Below are 21,227 nucleotides of genomic sequence, written 5' to 3'. Positions count from 1 at the left end.
CGAGACTGCAATGCACTCTTGGAACCGGAGCGTCGCGAGGAGCGTCGGTAAACGCCTCGCCTGGATCCGGGGGCCGACGGAGGGTGAGTATATAACTATTTTTTATTTTAATTCCTTTTTTAACAGGGATATGGTGCCCACACTGCTATATACTACATGGGCTGTGTTAGATACTGCATGGGCTGTGTTATATACTACATCTCTGTGCTATATACTATATGCGCTGTGCTATATACTACGTGGCTGTGGTATATATTACGTGGCTGGGCAATATACTACATCGCTGTGCTCTGTACTACATGACCTGTGTTATATACTGCATGGGCTGTGTTATATTCAACGTCTCTGTGCTATATACTACGTGGCTGGGCTATATACTAAGTGGCTGTGCAATATATTATGTGGCTTTGCAATATACTACGTGTCTGTGCTATATACTACGTGTCTGTGCTATATACTATGTGGCTGGGCAATATACTATGTGTCTGTGCTATATACTACGTGTCTGTGCTATATACTACGTGGCTGGGCAATATACTACGTGGCTAGGCAATATACTACATGACTGGGCAATATACTACGTGTCTGTGTAATATAGTACGTGGCTGGGCAATATACTACGTGGCTGGCTAATATACTACGTGGGCTATGCTATATACTACGTTGCTGGGCAATATACTACGTGGCTGTGTTATATACAACGTGGCTGTGCTACATACTACGTGGCTGTGTTATATACTACGTGGCAGGGCAATATACTACGTGGGCTGTGCTATATAGTGTTATATACTGCGTGGGCTGTGTTATATACTGCGTGGGCTGTGCTATATACTACGTGGGCTGTGCTATATACTACGTAGCTGCTATATACTATATGGGTAGTGTTATATACTACGTGGCTGCTATATACTATGTGGGCAGTGTTATATACTACGTAGGCAATGTTATATACTGCATGGGCTGTGTTATATACTGTTTGCTATGTAGCCTGTGTTATATACTATGTGGCTGCTATATACATACATACATACATACATATTCTAGAATCCCCGATGCGTTAGAATCGGGCCACCAGCTAGTATAATTATATATATTCAAAATGGTGAGGGGAAATCTCCCCCTAGTGGAGACAATTAAAGTGCATAAGTGTGAAAACAAAGCGAGTAAACTCAATGCAGCACACAAAGTACTTTAGTGCAAAAAAGTGTCAATATAAGAGAAAATATATAAGAGAAAAGGAGGGTACCGTGTATAACTTTAAGGTCCACCAGGTCCTAATGACACGCACACCCCAACGCATGATTCGGAAATGAATTCCTTCATCAGGTGAATTCCCCCTGACAAAGGAATTCATTCTTGAAACGAGTGTCTAATTCTGGCTCTCACAGACCTGTAACTTCTTCTTTAAGAGGCTCCTCTGTCCTCCACTCATTACCTGTAGTTATGGCTCCTGTATAAACTTGTTATCAGTATAAAAGACTCCTGTCCACAACCTCAAACAGTCACACTTCAAATTCCACTATGGTGAAGACCAAAGAGCTGTCGAAGGACACCAGAAACAAAGTTGTAGCCCTGCACCAGGCTGGGAAGACTGAATCTGCAATAGGGAAGCAGCTTGGTGCGATGAAATCAACTGTGGGAGCAATAATAAAAAAAATGGAAGACATACAAGACCACTGATAATCTCCCTCTATCTGGGGCTCCACGCAAGATCTCACCCCGTGGGGTCAAAATGATCACAAGAACAATGAGCAAAAATCCCAGAACCGCACGGGGACCTAGTGAATGACCTGCATAGAGCTGGGACCACCGTAACAAAGGCTACCATCAGTAACACACTACACCACCATGGACTCAGATCCTGCAGTGCCAAACGTGTCCCCCTGCTTAAGTCAGTACATGTCCGGGCCTGTCTGAAGTTTGCTAGAGAGCATTTGGATTTTCCAGAAGAGTATTGGAAGAATGTCATATGGTCTGATGAAACCAAAGTAGAACTGTTTGGTAGAAACAAAACTCGTCATGTTTGGCGGAGATAGAATGCTGAGCTGCATCCAAAGAACACCATACCTACTGTGAAGCATGGGGGTGGCAACATCATGCTTCGGGGCTGTTTCTCTGCAAAGGGACCAGGATGACTGGGTACATGAATGAATGAATGGGGCCATGTATCGTGAGATTTTGAGTGCAAACCTCCTTCCATCAGAAAGGGCATTTAAGATGAAACGTGGATGAGTCTTTCTGCATGGTAATGATCCCAAGCACACCGCCAGGGCAAACAGGAGTGGCTTCGTAAGAAGCATATGAGGGTCCTGGAGTGGCCCAGCCAGTCTCCAGATCTCAACCCTATAGAAAACCTTTGGAGGGAGTTGAAAGTCTGTGTTACCCAGCGACAGGCCCAAAACATCACTGCTCTAGAGGAGATCTGCATGGAGGAATGGGCCAACATACCAACAACAGTGTGTGGCAACCTTGTGAAGACTTACAGAAAACGTGTGACCTCTGTCATTGCCAACAAAGGAAATATTACAAAGTATTGAGATGAAATTTTGTTAATGACCAAATACTTATTTTCCACCATAATTGCAAAATAAATCTTCCAAATCTTGCCTTGCGCAGGAGTGTACTACGAAGGACATAGAATGAACTTCAATCCAATATTGCAGCCAGCGGGTAAGGAAAGGGTGAATCAAACACCCGGAAACTCCACCCATATGACTGAAAACCGGTCCCGCCAAATTCAGGTGACAGGTTCCCTTTAATGTCTATGGATGTAGATGAGGACAGTGAAGCCCCCGGAGGTGGATGTGGGGGGCACATACTGTCTCCATATTAATGTCTATGGATGTAGATGAGGACAGAGAAGCCCCCGGAGGAGGATGTGGGGGGCACATACTTTCTCCATATTAATGTCTATGGATGTAGATGAGGACAGAGAAGCCCCCGGAGGTGGATGTGGGGGGCACATACTTTCTCCATATTAATGTCTATGGATGTAGATGAGGACAGAGAAGCCCCCGGAGGTGGATGTGGGGGGCACATACTGTCTCCATATTAATGTCTATGGATGTAGATGAGGACAGAGAAGCCCCCGGAGGTGGATGTGGGGGGCACATACTTCTATCTAGTGAGTGTACAGGGCCGCCCCCTGGGATATATCTATATACTGTGAGTACCTGCTGCAATGATGATGTACGGGTCTCTCAGGAGGGTGAATAGTGATGTCCCCGTTTGACTCTAGAAGAATAGGAGGACATTAGTCTGTGGACGCGGTTGTATCGTGGCCATTGCTGCGCTCCTCCGCGTCCTCTGTGGACTCACCTCTGGCTGAACTCTAGAAGGTTGAAGAATGAAGAGCTGAAGTGCTGAGGACAGAGGAGACATTAGAATACACAGGGGATATTAGACACAATCTTTTCTATTACACATCATTATTTGCCTGTTAAGAAGAATCGAATCTAATAATAGCAACCTCCATCGAAGAGAACCAGCACCGCGAGCACCAGGAACGGAGCCGTCTTCCCCACAAACTCATACAAAATACTTCCAAATGGAGGTCCCACTGCAAGGAGAGAAGAGAAAAAACAACAACAGATAATAATGGCAACAAAATCTCCAGTGAAGTCGGACATCGAGACAAAGAGCAAACCTAATGACCACCACGTTGAGGAGCGTAGAACTGTCTAACTGTCTCATGATTAAGTCTCTCCAGCAACAGAGGAATGAAGAGTGTCTCATGATAAAGTCTCCTCAGCAATTGAAGAGCCTAGAACGGTCTCATGATAAAGTCTCCTCAGCAATGGAGAAACCTGGAACTGTATCATGATAAAGTCTCTCCAGCAAAGGAGGAACCTAAAACGATCTCATGCAAAAGTCTGTCCAGCAATGAAGGAACCTAGAACTGTCTCATGATTGAGTCTCCCCAGCAACAGAGGAATCAAGAGTGTCTCATGATAAAGTCTCACCAGCAATGGGGGAACCTAGAATGGTCTCATGCAAAAGTCTATTCAGCAATGAAAGAACCTAGAACTGTCTCATGGTAAAGTCTCCCAAGCAATGGAGGAACTTGGAACTGTGTCAATAAGAAGTTTGACCAGAAATGAAAGAACCTAAAACGGTCTCATTATAATGTCTCCCCATAAATGGAGGAACAAAGAACTGTCTCACAATAAAGTCTGTTGAGCAATGGATGGTCCTAGCACTGTCTCAAGAAAAAGTTTCCCAGCAATGGAGGAACTTAGAACTGTCTCATTAGAACGTCTCTCAAGCAATGGAGGAATCTAGAACTGTCTCATTAGAACGTTTCTCAAGCAATGGAGGAATCTAGAACTGTCTCATTAGAAAGTCTCCCCAGCAATGGAAGAACCTAGAATTGTCTCATGCCCAATAAAGTCTATACAGCAATGGATGAACCTAGAACTGTCTCATAATAAAGTTTTCCCAGTATTGGAGGAACCTGAAATTTTCTCAGGATAACGTCTCTCCAGCAACTGAAGAGCCTAGAATTGTCTCATGATAAAGTCTCTCCAGCAATGGAGGAATTTGGAAAGGTATCATGATACAGTATCCCTAGCAATAGAAGAATCTATAACTATCTCATGATAAATACTTCGCAGCAATGGTGGAACCTAGAACTCTCATGTTAATGTCTCCCCAGCGACAGAGCAATGGAGTAATCTAGAATACGAGCTATTCCTCAATCTTCTTGAGAGGGAACCTGTCATCAAAATAAGGTGGAACCAAGAACCGACTCAGATGAAATCCTGAAATAATGAATCTTTTGACCCTTCCATCGTCCTTTGATGGAACCTTCCACCTATGTCACTAGGACCTACCACCCATGTAGGGAGGACCCTATCACTGAGAGATCTTTGCCAGAAAACCTATAGGCAATGCAAGAATGGAAACGTCAGCTCTGAAAATTGGAAAAGCCAAATTGATTCTTTCTGTGCGTGTAGCAATGAGATGACACAGAAGAGTGGAGACCAACCTCGAGGTCCCTCAGACAATCTAGTGACCCTGTGCTCCCTGCTCCAGTGCATCAACGACATCCCCAACCATACTAACAAGCCCACCTGTGTCCTCATCTTCCCGCTCCGCTCTATCAACCAAACCAAAGGTAAAGTCTGAGTGATAAACCCAGTTCACCAAACCGAAAAGGTCAAAGAAGACGAATCAAAGTACTAAGATAATAATTACAGAAAGTTCTAGAAATGAAAGGTTTTAGGGAAAAGAAGGACATCTTGTTAAATAGCGAGAAGTCATGATGGACTGACCCAGTACTCCCATAGCGAGTCCTCCCAGTGCAATCCCCATGGCGTTGCCTCGCTCCTCGTCATCCGTGTACACACTGGCGAGCATCCCCATACCTGCGGGGTAAACACATGGATTAGAGGCCTCGTTCGCTCCGTGCCGATGCTGCTCTGAGCAATAATCCCCCTTCACGACTCTGGAGCTCTGACCTTTATGTGGAAAGGGAGGAAATTAAAAACTCATATGAGAAGAAACAAGGAACTTTGAGGGCTACAGACTCGTGCATGAACTTGTCTATAAGCAGTATGTGCAACACGCGGCACTTCCAACAAGATCCGCTTTACAGACACTCCAATAACAGATGGAGCAGGATGTGCATTCTCCAAATTATTCTATTGATTGTCGCCTTCTTGTTTTCCTTGGTCTGGATTGTCTGCTGTCTGCAAGAGACGTCTGATAGTCAAGCAGGTATAAAGGCCAATTGAAGCTGTCGTCTGGGCCTTGGAAGCCATCACCTCCATCTCCAGAGAGGTCTAGGACAGCTCTGACAGATACACATCCATCCTTCCACATGGAGCAGCACTGCGGAGGCTCGGGCTGGGGTTGCGTACGTCCTTTTCTTCAGGTTCCGGGTATGACCATGCACCTCACGGATAAAGAACTGTCAAAAAGTACCGGCAACTTCCAGGAATTAAGACAACCAGCCAAGTACCCTATGCCCCGAAAACCTGATCGGCATAACATGTCTCAGATATGACACCTACCTGCCACAGATGAGCAGGATGAGCCGATTCCCTGCAGCGACCTCGCAATGAACAGTAATGTGTACGTCCCGGAGAAAGCAAACACTATGGAGAGAGGATGGGCAGATGTTTGTAATACTAGAATAATAATAGACTGACATCATCCACCCCTGGATACTTACTGATTGTGGAGAGGAACATGATACAGAATCCGGCAAACATAGGGATCTGATATCCAACCCTGTACAAAATAGATTATGAGAGAAGAAAAGAATAGTGTATATCAGGATACAGAACTCCTGGATGTGATATCGATCAGGCGACAGATCTGAGATGTGATATCGATCAGGTGACAGATGTGAGACTGTGATACGGATCAGGTGACAGATGTGAAATGTGATATCGATGAGGTGACAGATGTGAGACTGTGATACGGATCAGGTGACAGATGTGAAATGTGATATCGATCAGGTGACAGATGTGAGACTGTGATACGGATCAGGTGACAGATGTGAAATATGATATCGATCAGGTGACATGTGAGACTGTGATACGGATCAGGTGACAGAGATGCAGGTTATGATCTCTATTGGGTGACAGATCTGAGATATGATACACATCAGGCAATGTGATAGCAATCAGTGAGATGTGATAGCGATCAGGCGACAGGTCTGAGGATGTGATCTGTATCAGATGAAAGATCTGAGAATGTGATATTGTCATGCATCTCGGTTCAAACCCTTGGGCCTGTGCTTTGTCTTCGGCTTGTCTATCTACTGAGCCACAGAAGTTACACGTTGTGTTATCCTTGCTTTAGTCTTTTTAGGTTAACAGTTGTTTTCATTTACTCGTTTGTCTGCCTTATCACCTTTCTGGTGCAGCTTTATATACTTTCCACCTGCTGGTATTTCCTGCTGGTAATAGTCCCTTTTGGATGACCAGCCAGACTGCCGTTGTTTATGCCAGTCAGTGAAAGACCAGCTAGGGTTCATCTCTGCTGATTATGTTCTTTACCCTTCACCAATGTTTTGTTTCTAGTTTGGGAAGTAGGCTGCAGTACACACCTTATATCTCATTTTGTATTTTATGGTTTGCTTTACTCATTCTGGGATCTCTTCGTGTATCAGCATCCTTCCCTTCTGTAGGTAAATCAAACTCTGGTTCTTTAGGAGGAATGTGAAGCACTTGATCCATATTTCGGTCAGCATAGGTCCAAGCTGCCATGCTTTAGGCTGGTTTCACATTGGCGTTTTTTGGGGTGCGTTTTTGCGGTAAAAAACGCAAAAAACCGCATGGTGAAAAAACGCATGTAAACGCGTGTAAACGCTGCGTTTTTTTGACGCATGCGTTTTTGCATGTGGTGAAAAAAACGCGGCGTTTAGACGCGTTTACATGCGTTTTTACATGCGTTTGCGTTTTTTAAATACATGCTGAGAAATGTGTGACAGCTGCCAATCATCAAAAAAAAATAAAAAACCCACTATAAACAGCAACAGATAGGGTTAGGGTTAGGGGTAGGGGTAGGGGTAGGGATCATAACCCTAACCCTAAAGGGATCCTACCCCTAACCCTACCCCTAACCCTAACCCTAAGGGATCCTAACCCTAACCCTAACCCTACCCCTAACCCTAAGGGATCCTAACCCTAACCCTACCCCTAACCCTACTCGTAACCCTAACCCTAAGGGATCCTAACCCTAACCCTACCCCTAACCCTAACCATAAAGGGATTAGGGTTAGGGCTAGGATCCCTTAGGGTTAGGGGTAGGGGTAGGGTTAGGGTTAGGGGTAGGGTTAGGGTTAGGATCCCTTAGGGTTAGGGGTAGGGTTAGGGTTAGGGGTAGGGTTAGGATCCCTTAGGGTTAGGGTTAGGGGTAGGGTTAGGGGTAGGGTTAGGATCCCTTAGGGTTAGGGGTAGGGTTAGGGGTAGGGTTAGGGGTAGGGTTAGGGGTAGGGTTAGGTTCCCTTTATCACCTTTATGTTGGGGGGTGGCATATCAGTGTGTTTTCTGGTTTTTTAATAAAAAAACGCATGCGTTTTTTACCGCAAAAAACGCATGCACCAAAAAACGCATGCGTCCCCATTGACTCCAATGTATTTTTTGACCCAAAAAAAACGCATGAAAACGCATGCGTTTTTTTTTGGTCCAAAAAACGCTTCTAAAAATACTACAAGTAGCATTTCAGAAAATGAACGCATGCAGTAAAAAAACGCATGCGTCAAAAAACGCGACCAAACGCGTACACAAAAAAACGCATGCGTTTTCAATGTTAAAGATAGGAAAAAAAAACGCATGCGTTTTTTTGAAAAAAAACGCTGCAGACAAAAACGCAAGTGTGAAACCACCCTAAGTCTGTTGTTAGGGCTTTTCCAGCCACGTAGGAACCACTAGGCATTGCGGGGTCAATATCTCTAGTCTGTACAGGAACCAGCTGGGTCAGTTGCAGTTTCCAGCGTTTTACCTATTTTCCCATGTGAGTTGTCACACAATCATAACAGATATGTATCAGGTGACAGATGTGAGGATGTGACATGCATCAGGTGACAGATCTGAGCTATAATATGCATCAGGTGACAGACATGAGGTGACATGGGTCAGGTGACAGATCTGAGGAGGCGATATGGGTCAGGTGACAGATGTTAGAATGTGATATGTATCAGGTGACAGATCTGAGGAGGTGATATGGGTCAGGCGACAGATGTGAGGTGATATGGGTCAGGTGACAGATGTGAGGTGATATGGGTCAGGGGACAGATGTGAGGAGGTGATATGGGTCAGGGGACAGATCTGAGGAGGTGATATGTATCAAGTGACAGATGTGAGAATGTGATATGTATCAGGTGACAGATGTGAGGAGGTGATATGGGTCAGGTGACAGATGTGAGGAGGTGATATGGGTCAGGTGACAGATGTGAGGAGATATGGGTAAGATGACAGACCTGAGGAGGAGATATGGATCAGGTGACGGATCTGAGGAGGTGATATGGGTCAGGTGACAGACCTGAGGAGGTGATAGGTATCAGGTGACAGATGTGAGGGGGAGATATGGGTCAGGTGACAGATCTGAGGAGGTGATATGTATCAAGTGACAGATGTGAGAATGTGATATGTATCAGGTGACAGATGTGAGGAGGTGATATGGGTCAGGTGACAGATGTGAGGAGGTGATATGGGTCAGGTGACAGATGTGAGGAGGTGATATGGGTCAGATGACAGATGTGAGGAGGAGATATCGGTCAGGTGACAGATGTTAGGTGGTGATATGGATCAGGTGACGGATCTGAGGAGGTGATATGGGTAAGGTGACAGAGTGAGGAGGTGATATGGGTCAGGTGACAGACCTGAGGAGGTGATATGGGTCAGGTGACAGATGTGAGGTGATATGGGTCAGGTGACAGATGTGAGGTGATATGTATCAGGTGACAGATCTGAGGAGATATGGGTCAGGTGACAGATGTGAGGAGGTAATATGGGTCAGGTGAGGTCGTATGCAGTGCCATCCAGTCTCCAAACGTCACGTGTGTGGTTGGCACCAAAGATCTCGATCTTGGTCTCATCAGACCAGAGAACCTTGAACCAGTCAGTCTCAGAGTCCTCCAAGTGATCATGAGCAAACTGTAGACGAGCCTTGACATGACGCTTTGAAAGTAAAGGTACCTTACGGGCTCGTCTGGAACGGAGACCATTGCGGTGGAGTACGTTACTTATGGTATTGACTGAAACCAATGTCCCCACTGCCATGAGATCTTCCCGGAGCTCCGTCCTTGTTGTCCTTGGGTTAGCCTTGACTCTTCGGACAAGCCTGGCCTCGGCACGGGAGGAAACTTTCAAAGGCTGTCCAGGCTGTGGAAGGCTAACAGTAGTTCCATAAGCCTTCCACTTCCGGATGATGCTCCCAACAGTGGAGACAGGTAGGCCCAACTCCTTGGAAAGGGTTTTGTACCCCTTGCCAGCCTTGTGACCCTCCACGATCTTGTCTCTGATGGCCTTGGAATGCTCCTTTGTCTTTCCCATGTTGACCATGTATGAGTGCTGTTCACAAGTTTGGGGAGGGTCTTAAATAGTCAGAAAAGGCTGGAAAAAGATAATTAATCCAAACATGTGAAGCTCATTGTTCTTTGTGCCTGAACTACTTCTTAATACTTTAGGGGAACCAAACAGAATTCTGGTGGGTTGAGGGAGGTGGTGATATGGGTCAGGTGACAGATGTGAGGAGGTGATATGGGTCAGGTGACAGATGTGAGGTGATATGTATCAGGTGACAGATGTGAGGTGATATTTATCAGGTGACAGATCTGAGGAGATATGGGTCAGGTGACAGATGTGAGGTGATATGAATCAGGTGACAGACCTGAGGAGGAGATATGGGTCAGGTGACAGACCTCAGGAGGAGATATGGGTCAGGTGACAGATCTGAGGAGGTGATATGTATCAGGTGACAGATGTGAGAATGTGATATGGGTCAGGTGACAGATGTGAGGAGATGATATGGGTCAGGTGACGGATCTGAGGAGGAGATATGGGTCAGGTGACAGATGTGAGGTGATATGGGTCAGGTGACAGATGTGAGGAGGTGATATGGGTCAGTTGACAGACCTGAGGAGGAGATATGGGTCAGGTGACGGATCTGAGGAGGAGATATGGGTCAGGTGACAGATGTGAGGTGATGTGGGTCAGGTGACAGATGTGAGGTGGTGATATGGGTCAGGTGACAGATGTGAGGTGGTGATATGGGTCAGGTGACAGATGTGAGAAGATATCGGTCAGGTGACAGATGTGAGGAGGAGATATGGGTCAGGTGACAGATGTGAGGAGGAGATATGGGTCAGGTGACAGATGTGAGGAGGAGATATGGGTCAGGTGACAGATGTGAGGAGGAGATATGGGTCAGGTGACAGATGTGAGGTGGTGATTTGGGTCAAGTGACAGATGTGAGGAGGTGATATGGGTCAGGTGACAGATGTGAGGTGATATGTATCAGGTGACAGACCTGAGGAGGAGATATGGGTCAGGTGACAGATTTGAGGTGATATGGGTAAGGTGACAGATCTGAGGAGGAGATATGGGTCAGGTGACAGATCTGAGGAGGAGATATGGGTCAGGTGACAGATGTGAGGTGATATGGGTCAGGTGACAGATGTGAGGTGATATGGGTCAGGTGACAGATGTGAGGTGATATGGGTCAGGTGACAGATGTGAGGAGGTGATATGGGTCAGGTGACAGATGTGAGGTGATATGGGTCAGGTGACAGATGTGAGGTGATATGGGTCAGGTGACAGATGTGGTGATATGGGTCAGGTGACAGATCTGAGGAGGAGATATGGGTCAGGTGACAGATGTGAGGTGATATGTATCAGGTGACAGACCTGAGGAGGAGATATGGGTCAGGTGACAGATGTAAGGAAGTGATATGGGTCAGGTGACGGAAGTGATATGGGTCAGGTGACAGATGTGAGGTGATATGGGTCAGGTGACAGATGTGAGGTGATATGTATCAGGTGACAGATCTGAGGAGATATGGGTCAGGTGACAGATGTGAGGTGATATGTATCAGGTGACAGATGTGAGGAGGAGATATGTATCAGGTGACAGATGTGAGGAGGTGATATGGGTCAGGTGACAGATGTGAGGAGGTGATATGGGTCAGGTGACAGATGTGAGGTGATATGTATCAGGTGACAGAAGTGAGGTGATATGGGTCAGGTGACATGTGAGGAGGTGATATGGGTCAGGGGACAGATCTGAGGTGATATGGGTCAGGTGACAGATGTGAGGAGGTGATATGTATCAGGTGACAGATGTGGAGGTGTTATGGGTCAGGTGACAGATGTGAGGAGGTGATATGTATCAGGTGACAGATCTGAGGAGGAGATATGGGTCAGGTGACAGAGCTGCAGGTTATGATATGTACAGTGCCTACAAGTAGTATTCAACCCCCTGCAGATTTAGCAGGTTTACACATTTGGAATTAACTTGGCATTGTGACATTTGGACTGTAGATCAGCCTGGAAGTGTGAAATGCACTGCAGCAAAAAAGAATGTTATTTCTTTGTTTATTTTTTATTGAAATTGTGAAAAGTCTTTTCAGAGGGTCATTTATTATTCAACCCCTCAACCCACCAGAATTCTGTTTGGTTCCCCTAAAGTATTAAGAAGTAGTTCAGGCACAAAGAACAATGAGCTTCACATGTTTGGATTAATTATCTTTTTCCAGCCTTTTCTGACTATTTAAGACCCTCCCCAAACTTGTGAACAGCACTCATACATGGTCAACATGGGAAAGACAAAGGAGCATTGCAAGGCCATCAGAGACAAGATCGTGGAGGGTCACAAGGCTGGCAAGGGGTACAAAACCCTTTCCAAGGAGTTGGGCCTACCTGTCTCCACTGTTGGGAGCATCATCCGGAAGTGGAAGGCTTATGGAACTACTGTTAGCCTTCCACGGCCTGGACAGCCTTTGAAAGTTTCCTCCCGTGCCGAGGCCAGGCTTGTCCGAAGAGTCAAGGCTAACCCAAGGACAACAAGGAAGGAGCTCCGGGAAGATCTCATGGCAGTGGGGACATTGGTTTCAGTCAATACCATAAGTAACGTACTCCACCGCAATGGTCTCCGTTCCAGACGAGCCCGTAAGGTACCTTTACTTTCAAAGCGTCATGTCAAGGCTCGTTTACAGTTTGCTCATGATCACTTGGAGGACTCTGAGACTGACTGGTTCAAGGTTCTCTGGTCTGATGAGACCAAGATCGAGATCTTTGGTGCCAACCACACACGTGACGTTTGGAGACTGGATGGCACTGCATACGACCCCAAGAATACCATCCCTACAGTCAAGCATGGTGGTGGTAGCATCATGCTGTGGGGCTGTTTCTCAGCCAAGGGGCCTGGCCATCTGGTCCGCATCCATGGGAAGATGGATAGCACGGCCTACCTGGAGATTTTGGCCAAGAACCTCCGCTCCTCCATCAAGGATCTTAAGATGGGTCGTCATTTCATCTTCCAACAAGACAATGACCCAAAACACACAGCCAAGAAAGCCAAGGCCTGGTTCAAGAGGCAAAAAATCAAGGTGTTGCAGTGGCCTAGTCAGTCTCCTGACCTTAACCCAATTGAAAACTTGTGGAAGGAGCTCAAGATTAAAGTCCACATGAGACACCCAAAGAACCTAGATAACTTGGAGAAGATCTGCATGGAGGAGTGGGCCAAGATAACTCCAGAGACCTGTGCCGGATTGATCAGGTCTTAGAAAAGACGATTATTAGCTGTAATTGCAAACAAAGGTTATTCCACAAAATATTAAACCTAGGGGTTGAATAATAATTGACCCACACTTTTATGTTTAAAATTTATAAAAATTTAACTGAGCAACAAAACTTTTTGGTTTGTAAGATTTATGCATCTGTTAATAAATCCTGCTCTTGTTTGAAGTTTGAAGGCTCTAACTTATTTGCATCTTATTAAACCTGCTAAATCTGCAGGGGGTTGAATACTACTTGTAGGCATTGTATATTTTACTTCGAAAGTTTAAGGCTGTGTTTATAAAAAGGCATATAAAGATGTTACAAAAGAGACCATTGAAATATGTACAACGTAATTATAAAATAAAGGGATTAAATGAGAAAAGGTAAAATTCACATGTTCTCAAGTAATTTCAGGCAAAACCATGCTGATAGGCAGTGCTCCCAAATATCCCAACTGGTAGAGGAGGAGCTGGGGGTGATATTCTGCAGGCACCATGTGTTCTGGGGGGAGTAAACTAGGTGAGTCGCTGGTAGAGGAGGATCTGGGGGTAATAATCTGCAGGCACCATGTGTTCTGGGGGAGTAAACTAGGTGAGTCGCTGGTAGAGGAGGATCTGGGGGTAATATTCTGCAGGCACCATGTGTTCTGGGGGAGTAAACTAGGAGAGTCACTGGTAGAGGAGGATCTGGGGGTAATATTCTGCAAGCACCATGTGTTCTCGGGGAGTAAACTAGGAGAGTCGCTGGTAGAGGAGGATCTAGGGGTAATATTCTGCAAGCACCTTGTGTTCTGGGGGAGTAAACTAGGAATGTCACTGGTAGAGGAGGATCTGGGGGTAATAATCTGCAGGCACCATGTGTTCTGGGGGTGTAAAGTAGGAGAGTCGCTGGTAGAGGAGGATCTGGGGGTAATATTCTGCAAGCACCATGTGTTCGGGGGAGTAAACTAGGAGAGTGAGCTGGTAGAGGAGGATCTGGGGGTAATAATCTGCAGACACCATATGTTCTAGGGGAGTAAACTAGGAGAGTCCCTGGTAGAGGAGTATCTAGGGGTAATAATCTGCAGGCACCATGTGTTCTGGGGGAGTAAACTAGGTGAGTCGCTGGTAGAGGAGGATCTGGGGGTAATATTCTGCAAGCACCTTGTGTTCTGGGGGAGCAATCTAGGAGAGTCGCTGGTAGAGGAGGATCTGAGGGTAATAATCTGCAGGCACCATGTGTTCTGGGGGGAGTAAACTAGGAGAGTCACTGGTAGAGGAGGATCTGGGGGTAATAATCTGCAGGCACCATGTGATCTGGGGGGAGTAAACTAGGAGAGTGTTGTGAATTCTGTGGTCAAGCTCCCTCCTGTGGTCATGAGCGGTACTTCGGCTGGTTCTGTCTATGAGCTTCCTCTGGTGGATGTGAGTGGGGCTGCGGCTTCTGAGTTTCCTTCCTCAGGTGACGAGATTAAGTCGTTAGGTGCTGCTCTATTTAACTCCACCTAGTTCTTTGTTCCTGGCCTCCAGTCAATGTTCCAGTATTGGTTTTGCTCTCTCTCCTGGATCGTTCTTGTGGCCTGTCTGCCCTGCATAAGCTAAGTTCTGCTTGTGTTACTTTTGTTTGCTATTTTTTCTGTCTAGCTTGCTATATTGGTTTGTCTTGCTTGCTGGAAGCTCTGGGACGCAGAGGAAGCACCTCCGTACCGTTAGTCGGTGTGGAGGGTCTTTTTGCGCCCTCTGCGTGGTTGTTTGTAGGTTTTTGTGCTGACCGCAAAGCTATCTTTCCTATCCTCGGTCTATTTAGTAAGTCGGGCCTCACTTTGCTAAAATCTATTTCATCTCTGTGTTTGTGTTTTCATCTTTGCTCACAGTCATTATATGTGGGGGGCTGCCTTTTCCTTTGGGGAATTTCTCTGAGGCAAGGTAGGCTTATTTTTCTATCTTCAGGGCTAGCTAGTTTCTCAGGCTGTGCCGAGTTGCATAGGGAGCGTTAGGAGCAATCCACGGCTACCTCTAGTGTGGTGTGATAGGATTAGGGATTGCGGTCAGCAGAGTTCCCACGTCTCAGAGCTCGTCCTATGTGATTAGCAACTATCAGGTCATTTTCTGTGCTCGTAACCACCAGGTCCATTGGGGTTCTGAATCACCTGTTCATAACAGGAGAGTCACTGGTAGAGGAGGATCTGGGGGAATAATCTGCAAGCACCACGTGTTCTGGGGGAGTAAATTAGGTGAGTCACTGGTAGAGGAAGATCTGGGGGAATATACTGCAGGCACCATGTGTTCTGGGGAGTAAACTAGGAGAGTCACTGGTAGAGGAGGATCTGGGGGAATAATCTGCAAGCACCACGTGTTCTGGGGGAGTAAACTAGGTGAGTCACTGCTAGAGGAGGATCTGGGGGAATAATCTGCAGGCACCATGTGTTCTGGGGAGTAAACTAGGAGAGTCACTGGTAGAGGAGGATCTGGGGGAATAATCTGCAAGCACCATGTGTTCTGGGGGAGTAAACTAGGTGAATCACTGGTAGAGGAGGATCTGGGGGAATAATCTGCAGGCACCATGTGTTCTGGGGAGTAAACTAGGAGAGTCGCTGGTAGAGGAGGAGCTGGGGGTAATAATCTGCAAGCACCATGTGTTCTGGGGAGTAAACTAGGAGAGTCGCTGGTAGAGGAGGATCTGGCGGTAGTTATAGATCAGCGTCCACGATCTTGTCATGTAGAAGGAGCACGGATTCGCAGACACGGACGATTTGCGGTTTCATCCTGAGTGTGAGGTTTAGTTTTCATGAAGTTTCATGGAGAAGATACAAAGAGCCACAAAGTGATAGAAGCCGCGAGGATCTTCCTTATGAGGAAAGAGTTACTTAGTATCGAGAACAGAAGTCCTCGGGGCGAAGGATGAACTTGTCCAAGTACATAAAGTAGGGTCTAAAGCTGCTTCATGTGAGACCTCGTGGCGCTGCCTCCACCTGGAGAAAGAAGGTTTAATCTCCAGACACCAGGTGTCGTTACCATGGGAACCATTGTTCTACAGAGGTGGCGACAGCGGAGTCGGTGATGGCTACATGATTCTCGTCTAGAAGAAAATACGATAAATAAAGATGGAAATGTTTAAAGTTCTTCTCCAAATGTTGGTGTCAGGAGGGAAGGATGAGCTCTTTTGGGGCAGAGGAACCATGCATGGTGGGTGGGCACGCGCCCCAGTCCCATCATTTGCCCTCTTCCCGTTCAGCTTGATGGACATGTGTGAACTATTTAACTCTGTAGCCTTTGGCAGGGAGAGACCTCGCAGATGCAGACAACTTCTTTGTGTTTTCCTCAGGCTTTTTTATGGCAAAGTTAATTTGTGCAATTACTTGTGCGCCAACATAGCGGCCTTCAAAGCTGAAATCACGAAGATTCGTAACTGGCCAAAGATTTCTGGACCAACTGTATACAATACATGCATTATTCTGCACACAGTGTAGGAATTCTGCCACCTGATACAATGCCTACAAGTAGTATTCAACCCCCTGCAGATTTAGCAGGTTTAATAAGATGCAAATAAGTTAGAGCCTTCAAACTTCAAACAAGAGCAGGATTTATTAACAGATGCATAAATCTTACAAACCAAAAAGTTTTGTTGCTCAGTTAAATTTTTATAAATTTTAAACATAAAAGTGTGGGTCAATTATTATTCAACCCCTAGGTTTAATATTTTGTGGAATAACCTTTGTTTGCAATTACAGCTAATAATCGTCTTTTCTAAGACCTGATCAATCCGGCACAGGTCTCTGGAGTTATCTTGGCCCACTCCTCCATGCAGATCTTCTCCAAGTTATCTAGGTTCTTTGGGTGTCTCATGTGGACTTTAATCTTGAGCTCCTTCCACAAGTTTTCAATTGGGTTAAGGTCAGGAGACTGACTAGGCCACTGCAACACCTTGATTTTTTGCCTCTTGAACCAGGCCTTGGCTTTCTTGGCTGTGTGTTTTGGGTCATTGTCTTGTTGGAAGATGAAATGACGACCCATCTTAAGATCCTTGATGGAGGAGCGGAGGTTCTTGGCCAAAATCTCCAGGTAGGCCGTGCTATCCATCTTCCCATGGATGCGGACCAGATGGCCAGGCCCCTTGGCTGAGAAACAGCCCCACAGCATGATGCTACCACCACCATGCTTGACTGTAGGGATGGTATTCTTGGGGTCGTATGCAGTGCCATCCAGTCTCCAAACGTCACGTGTGTGGTTGGCACCAAAGATCTCGATCTTGGTCTCATCAGACCAGAGAACCTTGAACCAGTCAGTCTCAGAGTCCTCCAAGTGATCATGAGCAAACTGTAAACGAGCCTTGACATGACGCTTTGAAAGTAAAGGTACCTTACGGGCTCGTCTGGAACGGAGACCATTGCGGTGGAGTACGTTACTTATGGTATTGACTGAAACCAATGTCCCCACTGCCATGAGATCTTCCCGGAGCTCCTTCCTTGTTGTCCTTGGGTTAGCCTTGACTCTTCGGACAAGCCTGGCCTCGGCACGGGAGGAAACTTTCAAAGGCTGTCCAGGCCATGGAAGGCTAACAGTAGTTCCACAAGCCTTCCACTTCCGGATTATGCTCCAACCAGTGGAGACAGGTAGGCCCAACTCCTTGGAAAGGGTTTTGTACCCCTTGCCAGCCTTGTGACCCTCCACGATCTTGTCTCTGATGGCCTTGGAATGCTCTTTTGTCTTTCCCATGTTGACCATGTATGAGTGCTGTTCACAAGTTTGGGGAGGGTCTTAAATAGTCAGAAAAGGCTGGAAAAAGAGATAATTAATCCAAACATGTGAAGCTCATTGTTCTTTGTGCCTGAACTACTTCTTAATACTTTAGGGCAACCAAACAGAATTCTGGTGGGTTGATGGGTTGAATAATAAATGACCCTCTGAAAAGACTTTTCACAATTTCAATAAAAAATAAACAAAGAAATAACATTCTTTTTTGCTGCAGTGCATTTCACACTTCCAGGCTGATCTACAGTCCAAATGTCACAATGCCAAGTTAATTCCAAATGTGTAAACCTGCTAAATCTGCAGGGGGTTGAATACTACTTGTAGGCACTGTATAAATTACTAGTTTCGTTCTTCCTGCTCTAAAACGTACCCTAAGTCTTCTGAAGGGAATTATGCTACTGCTTTGGGTTAGCTTTGGACCCGTTTAATCGAAGCTGGTGGCAGCATACCGTGTGCTGTGCCTTTGGGAGTCGTTGTAGCGACTGTGGCGTTGATAATTATTGTTCCTGCCTGAGTGGGAGTATTTATATCGCGTCGCTGCAGTGTGCCCAATAGCCAGTACATAGCAGGCAGCCTTTCTGGTGACTAATTACCCTAGGTGCAGTACCTATTCTGACCTGAGGGTGAGGGGGCGCCAGAGAGCTGCAAGTTTTCAAGCGGAACTGTAAAGCGGAATATACATAAATCCCTGCAGTTCGTGGTATATTGAAGAGCAGTGGGATACCTAAAATAAGCCCCTGCTGTAAACTAAGAGGCCAATAGCCTTGTGTGTGTTTTTTCATCACCTTGTACCAGTGGAGGGATAACTAAGATAAGGCCCCTGCACATGTGATAGCCGTCTGTTGACCTAAAGTCACCCCGATCCGTGACGTAGGGGTGACGGTTATGGTGTGAATCATGACATATTGGTGGCAAGGCGGTGGGATATCTTAGAGCATTAGTGATTTGGTTTGAGCAATCATTCCTCTCACTAAAAACTTGCAAAGTTCTTGCGAGGACTCTGCGCAAATAAGTTTGGAGAACGAACTCAGTGTTTAATAGTCCTCAGACAATTGTATGTACTGGTAATTATCCCCTACCCTTCTCTTTGTTTTTCTGTCCTATCTTTTATTTGGCAACCATGGTTGTGTTGGTAGAAACCTTTTATAAGCAGCAGACCCTTACTGCCTCATGCAAGTCACAGCACATTGACTTTGCAGGCAAAAACAAAGCCCAAATGGTCACAGATCTGGTGCAATGGGAAGCTGCTCTAGACCAAGCCAGGCTACAGAGCCCAGTGGCCGCAGAAGCCAGCGTAGAGGTCCAACCACTGAATGCGGGCCCTATTAGAAATCAGGGCGAAATGGACCCCCACCTGCTGGCGGTATTGGAACTACTCCCCACTGATGACCGTGATGGACGTCTGCCGCTAATCCAGCAATACCAGGAGCGAGCCGAGCGGGAGGCTGAGAGAGCCGAGCGCCAAGCCCAGCAAGAACATGAACGGGAGATGCTCCGGCAGGGGGTGATGCCCTCCACCGCCCGGAGCCGTGAGCCCAGCAGCGCTCAGATACCAAAGCCCCGGCCCGATCACTTTCCTGTTATGGAAAAGGACAGGGACTTGGACACTTTTCTGCGGGCCTTTGAGAAAGCCTGCAGGCAGTACCAGCTGCCTACAGAAGAATGGGCACGATACCGGACACCAGGGCTGAGAGGCAAAGCTCTGGAGGCGTTTGCTGCCCTCCCTCAAGAACAAGATGGAGACTATGAGGCCATCAAGCAGGCCCTGATAGCCAAGTACCAGCTTACACCCGAGGTGTACCGTAGAAAGTTCCGGACCCTCCAACGTGGCTCACACAACAGTTACAGTGATGTGGTATATGGACTCAGGACCCACTTTAACCAGTGGACCCAAGGACTGTCAGTGACCACCTTTGAGCAGCTGGGAGACCTGATGATCGAAGACCAGTTCTTACATCTTTGCCCAGCTGAGGTGCGACAGTTCGTGATGGACAGAGAACCCAAAGACGTGACAAAAGCAGCGCAGATTGCCAATACCTATGAGGCCAACCGTAGATCGGAAGCGCGAAAGCCAGTCACCACCAGCTGGAGAGGGGGTAAGCCTGCAACCAACGCCAGTACCCCTGCCAGCCAGCACACCAGAGGTCCTGTCCCCGTCCCTGACACCCCTCCCCAATCTGCTAATAAGGGTAACGTTAACCCTGATGATGATGATGATGATAGGAAATCGCATGTGTTACCTGACAATGCTTTATCTCGTAATGATGCATCTAATAACCATTTTTTCCCTAGGATTGATGGTGAAAATGTTGTACCTGTGCCAACTGAACCTGATAACCATTTTTCTGCAAAGGTTAATGTGTCCATAGGTACAGGCGTGCCCAGCCACGTCGCTCTGCGGAGTGAGATGGCTGAGGAACCCCTAGAAGGGGCAAGTGTCGGTGCTACAGGAAATGGAGAGAAGCATGGGAACCGTGAGGAAGGTGATGCCATGAAATTGACCAGTGCCACCGAGGAAGGTAACTGGCCCATAAGTAGCACTGCCCATGAAGTGTTGGGGGTGGATGGGGAGGTAGAGCCCATAGCAGCGCCGGCTGATGGGCCTGTAGCAACCCCCGGGGAGACAGCCTACGTAGCTGCTGTCACCCGCAGTCAGAGTGCCCGGAACGCAGATAACTGTCTGCCTTCCGGACCCTCCTCAGTCATCACTGTGACTGAACCAGAGGTGGACCCAGAGCAGGTCCAAGAGGGTTCCCGTGGGGAAGGGACCGTGACATCGCTTCTGGCTTCCCCTAGCCAGGGGATTCAGGCCGATCTGCGCACAGATGTGAGCCTAGAGAGTTTGAGACAACTCGCCGAGACGCCCACCTCCGTGACTGGTAAGGAGAGGGTGTTCTGGGAACGAGGAAGGTTGTACCGGGAGACAGTACCCGGAGAATCGCAAAATTAGTGGTTGAGGGAAAGACAGCTGGTCGTCCCGCAGCAATTCCGGGGTGAGTTGTTACGGATTGCCCATGAGATCCCGCTAGACACTTGGGGATCAGCAAAACTAAGGCCCGGCTGCCTCAACACTTCTATTGGCCTAAGATGGGGACAGATGTGTCAAACTACTGCCGCTCCTGTATCACCTGTCAAAAAGTGGGGAAGGCGGGGCCTGCTCTTAAGGCTCCCCTGATCCCTTTGCCAGTGATAGAGGAGTCTTTCCAGAGAATCGCGGTGGACATTGTGGGCCCGCTGGCCGTCCCCAGCAGCTCTGGAAAGCAAT

General features: G+C 47.0%; 1 protein-coding gene across 2 annotated transcripts in view; it reads right to left on the bottom strand.

Moving 5' to 3' along the window:
* The window catches only part of SLC18A2 (solute carrier family 18 member A2), a 169,486-nt gene that overhangs the window by 61,995 nt on the left and 86,264 nt on the right, over nt 1–21,227 (bottom strand). For both annotated transcript variants that reach the window (XM_069754399.1, XM_069754400.1), the window contains exons 4-9: nt 6,176–6,234; nt 6,015–6,098; nt 5,274–5,366; nt 3,470–3,559; nt 3,319–3,362; nt 3,174–3,234 (exon numbers count right to left, since the gene is read on the bottom strand). In XM_069754399.1, the coding sequence (XP_069610500.1) occupies nt 3,174–3,234; nt 3,319–3,362; nt 3,470–3,559; nt 5,274–5,366; nt 6,015–6,098; nt 6,176–6,234 (431 nt within the window). The remainder of the gene's footprint in view (nt 1–3,173; nt 3,235–3,318; nt 3,363–3,469; nt 3,560–5,273; nt 5,367–6,014; nt 6,099–6,175; nt 6,235–21,227) is intronic.

This window comes from Ranitomeya imitator, chromosome 2, assembly GCF_032444005.1.
Source record: "Ranitomeya imitator isolate aRanImi1 chromosome 2, aRanImi1.pri, whole genome shotgun sequence".
NCBI lineage: Eukaryota > Metazoa > Chordata > Amphibia > Anura > Dendrobatidae > Ranitomeya > Ranitomeya imitator.
This window is presented reverse-complemented; position numbering and strand designations above follow the sequence as displayed.